At 37.8% G+C, this 7,789-nt stretch overlaps 1 protein-coding gene across 5 annotated transcripts in view; it reads right to left on the bottom strand.

Moving 5' to 3' along the window:
• Positions 1-1,375: 1,375 nt before the first annotated feature.
• Positions 1,376-7,789, bottom strand: part of GPR155 (G protein-coupled receptor 155) — a 43,768-nt gene continuing 37,354 nt past the window's right edge. For 3 of the 5 annotated variants that reach the window (XM_070422725.1, XM_070422727.1, XM_070422726.1), the window contains one exon: positions 1,376-3,634. In XM_070422725.1, coding sequence (XP_070278826.1) covers positions 3,343-3,634 — 292 coding nt within the window. In that variant the 3' untranslated portion in view covers positions 1,376-3,342. The other 2 variants (XM_070422729.1, XM_070422728.1) reach the window with 2 other exon arrangements.

Below are 7,789 nucleotides of genomic sequence, written 5' to 3'. Positions count from 1 at the left end.
TTTCCCATATTCAAAATGGGAATAAGAGCTCCCCAGATAAAGACAAGGATTATTATAAGGTTATGTAAATTAATTTATAAAACAATTTAGGACACTTTCACTCTATAAATCCAGTGTGGTATTTGGGCTTTGGTACTTATGTGGGTCATTAATGCCTTGTGGTATATTTTAGAAAACTTAAGATTTTCTTACATTTCATGTGTTTCTTAAAAATAAAATATGTAGTAGCTAAAATTTAGCTTTTTTTTTTGGTCAACCCTTAAATGATGTTTATTATTTATAATTATGTGATAAATCAAAGAAATAATCTAATAAACTGAGTATTTTAGAGAAAGCTCATTTAATCTTTGATGAAAACCTTAATTTATATATTAATCTTCAATATAAAATTTTTTCCCTAGAAATAATTATGCAGTCTAGAATTTTGTAAAATTACTGTCTACTTATAAAACTTGCCAAAAACAGGTACTATAGAGTGAATGTTTTCTCTTTTTAATTACTTCTAGCTTTTATCATACCACGTGTAGAAATTTGTCATCCTATCTTTTCCTGAAGAATGGTGATAACATTTCTGATCCTGAACTGTGTTTCTAACCATCATTTATCACTTGACTATCTATGTCCAGTGGTCTAAAGTAATATAGTATTTTCCATAATATGAGATATGAAGGGACAAAACCTAAGAGCTATATTCTGCTGCATGGGAAACATGTTAAATAATAGTTTTCCATTTTTCTTTAGAAACTTACCATTAATTGCTATTCTGAAAATGCCAAGTACACTTGACCTTATTCTAAAAATATTGAAATTTAAGCACAAGTTAGTCATGAAATTATTCACTGAGAACAAAGAAAAGAACAATTGGCCAAAACCGGTTTGGCTCAGTGGATAGAGCGTTGGCCTGCGGACTGAAGGGTCCCGGATTCGATTCCGGTCAGGGGCATGTACCTTGGTTGCGGGCACATCCCCAGTAGGAGATGTGTAGGAGGCAGCTGATCGATGTTTCTCTCTCATCGATGTTTCTAACTCTCTCTCCCTTCCTCTCTGTAAAGAATCAATAAAATATATTAAAAAAAAAAGAACAATTGATCATGTTGAAGATTAGCATACAAGTGGTAGATTTTAATCAAAATTGTATCATAATTTTTCCAGCTGTGACCCTGCATGTTAAAAATTATGAAATATGTGAGTCAATAAAAAGAGTTTACTGAGTGCATAACTGAGCAAGGCCTGTGCACAGATCCCACAGGGTGACGAAGAATGGAACAATCTTAGGATACCCATTTAAGAAAACATTAAAAACTTATAGAAAATACCTCTATGATGGCTTCTGCATTATTCAGATTACTCAAAGAAAAGACATTGGCAATGCAAGTTGAAATAGGTATTTTTATTTAGAAACTTGCTTTGTCAGTGAGAGAGTAAAAGTTACAAACATTTTAATTTAATAAAATTAACATATCCTTAATCCTAAAAACATCTCTTAAAAGCCTTCTTTTTCTGAAACTGCAGATCATTTTAACCCAGGGTTTTTTGTTTTGTTTGTTTGGCTTTCTTTTAATGTCTCTCATGGAAAAAGATGCTGCTGATTCCGCTCGTGCAAATAACAGAACATGTGTAGTATGACTTGTTTACAAACACAACAAATTTTCCACTTGAGTTTGAGTTGCCTGCATGCATGTGAGTTAATATCTCTATTGCTGTAGCTATAAAAGTCTACTGGCACAACAGTGAGGTTTTATGCTATCTCCTGAGCATTGAGAGTTACATCGTGGTCATATTTTTTTAAAAAAGTTCCGCAGCAAGACAGTTCTCCTGAAAAATATCCTCATTCCCTAATCATAACTTAAAATTGCTATAGATTAATATCACACACTAATGTATTTACAGGCATACCTTGTTTTACTGATTTTTGCTTTATTATACTTCACAGATACTGCATTTTTTACAAATTGAAGGTAAGAGCCTCCACCAGCAAAAAGGTTACAACTCGCTGAAGGCTCAGATGATGATTAGCATTTTATAGCAATAAAGTATATTTAATTACGGTGTGTGCATTGTTTCTCAGACATAATGCTGTCGCACACTTAACAGACTGTAGTATAGGGTAAACATAACTTTTATATGCGTTGGGAAACAAAACATTTGTGTGATTCAGTTTAATATTTTCCTTATTCTGGTGGTCTGAAACCAAACCCATACTATCTCCAAGGTATGCCTGTACTGTACTTTTAAATACATTAGGCTTCCATGCAGGTTTTTAAAAAGTACTTATTAAATGACTTAACCCTATAAATTATTTCCTAAATGATTTTTATATATGAGACACTGAAAGTATGAGATAAATAAATATTTAAAACATGTTTTAAATAAGTTAAACCAAAACTGACACCTAGTAAGTAGAGGTTCAAAGATCATGTGCATAGATTTAATTTACTGAAGGAACATAAAGCTTATCTGAGGGCAACACTTAGAAATCTTCAAACTTATTGATTTTTATACATGGACACAAGAAAGACTAAATTCTAAATGTAAAAGTAGAATGTTAGGTTAGAATTTGGAAATCTTGGCTTGAAGTACATAGTTTTTTTTCTTCCTTTTAATTACAAGGAATAAGGTAACAGGGTTAGCTTTCCACACTGTGATGCTTTGTGCAAACGCCAAAAATGATACATCACATGGCAATAATTTTGTTGATAAAATTTAAACAAATCTCAAATTATTATTTTTAGCATAAAAGTTAAAGATTAAACTGTACTTCTGTTGGTGCATTTTGTAGATGATAAGATTTATGGAAGTTCTTATTGCTCTCCTAATGGCACAGTTTAGTATTATGGATAGAAAAGCAAGAGAAGGTGAACCTTAAAAAATAGTGTTTCCAGTTTTAATGAGTACTATTTGTCAAGGAAATGGGGAGAATATAATAAGAAGGCCTCTTATTAGAACCAGCAAAATCCTTTTTTAGGAGGTGCTATCAATACGTGCAAAGTTGTCATAATTTAAAGTCCATTTTCTACTAGCAATATACCTGCCAAATTTGGCAATTTAAAGGAATAGTAAATTGGATATTGATTTTGAAATTATAGCAAACAGCTGTAGGAAGCAATGTTTTAAAATGTTGGCATAATTAGTTTTAAATAATTAACAGTTATTATATACATTCAGAACTTTAATTTTTTATTTTTCCTAAAGTCAGTTTCCTGTGTGTTTTATATACACATAAAATCACAGAATGTTAGCATGGGGTGGGAAAACATCAAATTTCACAGAGGAGGCACCTGAGGGTCAGAGAACAGATCTGGGGCTTGATACAACTTCATGTGAGGTTCTCTCCTTCATAACTTAGGTCTTAGGGGATAGAGATGAATGCTCAATTGCTTTATATCTTTCCTGCTGGGTTGTGGTTGCATTAATAGCAGGAGGACTCTGTTCAGGGCTCTTTTGAAGAAATCTGTAAAACAAGTACTCATCCCGAAATTCATAGTCATTGGTGATGTGTTGGATGACTCCTCCTTGCACCAGTCTGTCTCCATATATAACAGCTTCACCACGGTCAGAGGCGAGGCCAACTTCAATTAGCCAGTTCACCAGGTCACAGCCACAGAAGGTCCCAGCCGAAGTCTTTGCACCACACCTGTATGTCAAAGGAATGATTCACCCATATGGTCTGTAAACTTGGTATCAGCACTGCATGATAGAAGACAAGCAAGGAAAAATAGGAGGAGACAGGGAAAGACAGCATGATAGTTAAAACTGTGGCAGGAATGACACTGTTATGAGTATAATGGGTTTAACTCACCTAACCCTAGAAAGACCCACTGGAGAAAAAATGCCAATAATGCCTGTGAAAACGGAAATGCTTAAACCAACAAAACCCACTCAGATAATGTAAATTCATCTACAAATAAATATTCTTTTTAGAGTAGACTAGAGGCCCGGTGCATGAAATTCATGCACTCGGGTTTCTCAGCCTGGCCTCCATCCTCTCACAGTCCGGGGACCCTCGGGGGATGTCTGACTGACGGCTTAGGCCTGCTCCGAGGCCAGCAGTCGGACATCCTTAGTGCTACCGGGGAGCCACTGCACTTTCCAGCCATGCGCCCGGCTCAGGGCTTCTGACTGAGTGGTGCCCCCACTGTGGGAGCACACTGACCACCAGGGGACAGCTCCTGCGTTGAGTGTCTGCCCTCGGGTGGTCAGTGTGCATCATAGTGACTGGTCGTTCTGCCATTTGGCCGATTTGCATATTAGCCTTTTATTATATAGGAGGATGGCCTTTTATGATCAGATACATTCTGTAGACAGTTGAATATTATATATATTTAGTAAGTTATACTCAAAGTTATAAATAATTTATCTCAGAAACATTAAATAATATTTTTACAAGCTCCTTAAGAAGGACAATTTTAACTAAACTACTCAAATCAACTTTGTATTTTCTGCTTATCACACTGCTCATGAATAGCCTTTCTTCTTGCCCTCAGCAGCCAAGACAGATTTACTGATGATATGTCAGCAACTTGCTGCATTAGGAAGCAAGGGAAGAATAATTGAGATCTGTCTTGTTACAAATCTAAGATTTTTAAAATGTATTAAAATGGTCTTCCTAATGCAAATATGGGGTGTCTCAAGTAAAAACAAATAAACAAGGGAAATAAATGTAAAAAAACACACCAAATGAATTCTGTACATTTTCATACAAATGTGCATTAGACAATATGAATCTGTTCAGAAGCATCAGTCAAGCTGTAAAACCCAAAGTGCTTGACAAAAGGAAACAGTGGATGAAAATCAAGATGAAATGACTGGGAAACTTATATGCATATATGCATAGCCCATGGACACAGACAATAGCATGGTGAAGGCCTGGGAGGGGTGGGTGCAGGGTAGAGGGGGTAAATGGAGAAAAAAGGGGACATCTGTTATACTTTCACCAATAAACAAATTTAAAAAAAAGAAAATCAAGATGAAATAAAGAATAGGTGACAAAAATCTTAAAACATTTAACCACAAATGAATATACATTAGATTTTCATATAAAAACTAGAAAAAAAAATTAGAAAAGAGGCTAATATACATGAAAAATTTTCTCAAGTACATAAAATCACAACAGGTTGATATTAGTATTTTACTTATTAATATCTTAATTTATGCTTTGCAACCAAAACATCATTTTCAACAGAAGCCTGAATATTAGAACCTTAATCTGAGCATTCATCTTGCATGCTGAGTTTTAATTTATAGCCCAACACTTTCTATCCAACACCAAGGGAATAATATTTGCTTCCTGATGACTGATCAAGCAGCTAAAGCACAGTTCATGGAATTGCAGAGAGGCAGAGAATGTGCTACTGTGCAGGCTGCAGGGCAGTGCCAATGCCAGGGGAGCCCCATTCTGCCGCCCGGGACCGAGGCAGCTGGCAGTCCTGCAAATGGCAAGAGCTATGCTTCCTGATAGAGGGCAATAACAGGGGCCTGGTAGAGCAAATGGGGAGTTCCCTTTAAAATTTTTAAAAAGTAGTTTTAAAAAATAATTATGTTTGGCCCTTAAGGGTGAGAAACCAACTTTTCTTCATAGTTTACCATTTCCAGAAACTGGACTAGGCCCATTCCATAGATTTTGTCATCTAACTCGAACAATCCAGAGACCCAGCCTCTATTTTAAAAAAGAGGAACACTAAGGTTTGGAGAACTGAACTTGCCCAGTGTCACACAGCTAATAAGTGGCATACCCAGGAACTGAGTTCTAGTATTAGTCCCCTGTTAGTGCCCACCCAGTGAGTCCCCTTTCCACTAGCTATATCAGGCTGCCTTCTGGTTATTATAAAATATAGTGGCATAAGAATATGTAAATAAATCATGTAAATGGTAGTTTTCATACATTTTCAAATTTTCAGTTATAGACATAAAAGTATTTGGTTTTCTGGTTTGTTTTTATCTCTTTTTACAACAACTAAAAATATTGGTAACATTTGTTTTTTGATTTCTTGCTGCATACTCCATATCTTGAGGATCAGAAGAATAAATATGATAACTTAGACTAAAGATTAGGACTTGAGGTGAAAAATAAGCAGCAGAATTAAAATTTTTCAGTGAATTTTCAGTTTAAGTTTATTAAAAGTAAGCACTAAAAGGAGATATTCAGTTTCTCCATCACACTAGCCACATTTAAATAGCCATAGTGGCCTAGTGGCTACATGACTGTAAAGATCAGATCAAGGTTAAGAGTGGTTTTACTGTCCTCCACATGCTAATTTAAGCTGTGATGCAAATGCTAAAAAAAAAATACTTTATATGCTGTGAAAGACAGAAAATTCTGAAGATGAGAATGAAATCTTTTTAGCCTAGTTCTTTTTGGGGGGATATCTTTGTACTTATCTCTTAATTTTTCTGTGAAACTGAAACTGCTTTTTAAAGAGTAAAGCATTTTTATTTTTCAATTAAAGTTTACATCAATATTATTTTATATTAATTTCAGATGTACAGTATAGTGGTTAGACAGTCGTATACTTTACAAAGTGATTGCTCTGATATTTCAATACCCACATGGCACAATACATAGTTATTAAAATACTAGAGGCCCGGTGCCTCAGCCTGGCCTGCGGGGATTGGGCCAAAACTGGCTCTCCAACATTCCCCGAGGGGTCCCAGATTGCCAGAGGGCAGAGGCCAAGCCGAGGGACCCCACCGGTGTACGATCAGGGCTGGGGAGGGACCGCAGGAGGGCTCCAGGGTGTGTACGGTCCATCTCGCCCAGTCCCAATCAGCTGGACCCCAGCAGCAAGCTAACCTACTGGCCAGAGAGTCTGCCCCTTGGTGGTCAGTGTGCATCATAGCGACTGGTTGAACAATTGAAGGAATGGCCAGACACTTAGCATATTAGGCTTTTATTACATAGGACTGAAGGCCCAGTGCACGAAATTTGTGCACTCGGGAGGGGGGGTGTCCCCAGCCTGGCCTGTGACCTCTCACTGTGTGGGAGCCCCGTGATCAATTGCCCCAAAGAGTTAGGCCCTGCCCACCCATCCAGAGCTCCTCAATGGACTGCCCCAAAGTGGTAGGCTGGAGCTGGGAGTTCCGCCTCTACACCGTGTTGAGCTGCGGGACCCCCAGACCTCGCTGCGAGAAGCTGCTGGGCCCCACCTCCTCTGCCACATGTGGACCATGGGACCCCCAGGCCTGGCCACACGGAGCCGCCGGGACCCACCTCCGCGCCACACATGCATCAAGTCCCCGCCCACCTGCACGCGCCTCACCATGCATGCAGCCCCACCCACCCACGAATGCCCGCTGCGCACACAGCCTCCTGGTGATGGATTGTGACGGCGTGAGGGCATCACGGCGTGAGGGCATGATGGCAATTTGCATATTAGCTCTTTATTATATAGGATTACTGAATATATTGCCTAGGCCAGTGGTCTCTGGAAGGTTGGCGACCGCTGCCCTAGGCTGTACTTCACATCCCTGTGACTATTTTGTAACCACCAATTTGTACTTCATACTCCCTTCACCTTTACCCAGTCCCCCAATTCCCCTTCCCTCTGGCAACCATCAGTCTGTTCTCTATATCTACTGAGACTATTTTTATTTTGTTTGCTTATTTATTTTGCTCTTTAGGTTCCACGTATAATTGAAATCAAATGGTATTTGTCTCTCTCTGTTTGACATATTTCATCCTCTAGGCCTAATCATGCTGTTGCAAATGTTAAAATTTCTTTTTTTTTATGGTGAGTAATATTCCATTGTATATAGGTACCACCACTTTTTTACCCACTCATCTATTGATGGG

This window comes from Myotis yumanensis, unplaced genomic scaffold (assembly GCF_028538775.1).
Source record: "Myotis yumanensis isolate MYYU_CA2020_CCGP unplaced genomic scaffold, mMyoYum1.0.hap1 SCAF_8, whole genome shotgun sequence".
Taxonomy (NCBI): domain Eukaryota; kingdom Metazoa; phylum Chordata; class Mammalia; order Chiroptera; family Vespertilionidae; genus Myotis; species Myotis yumanensis.
The sequence above is the reverse complement of the archived record's forward strand: the minus strand, read 5'-3'. Positions and strand labels throughout refer to the sequence as shown.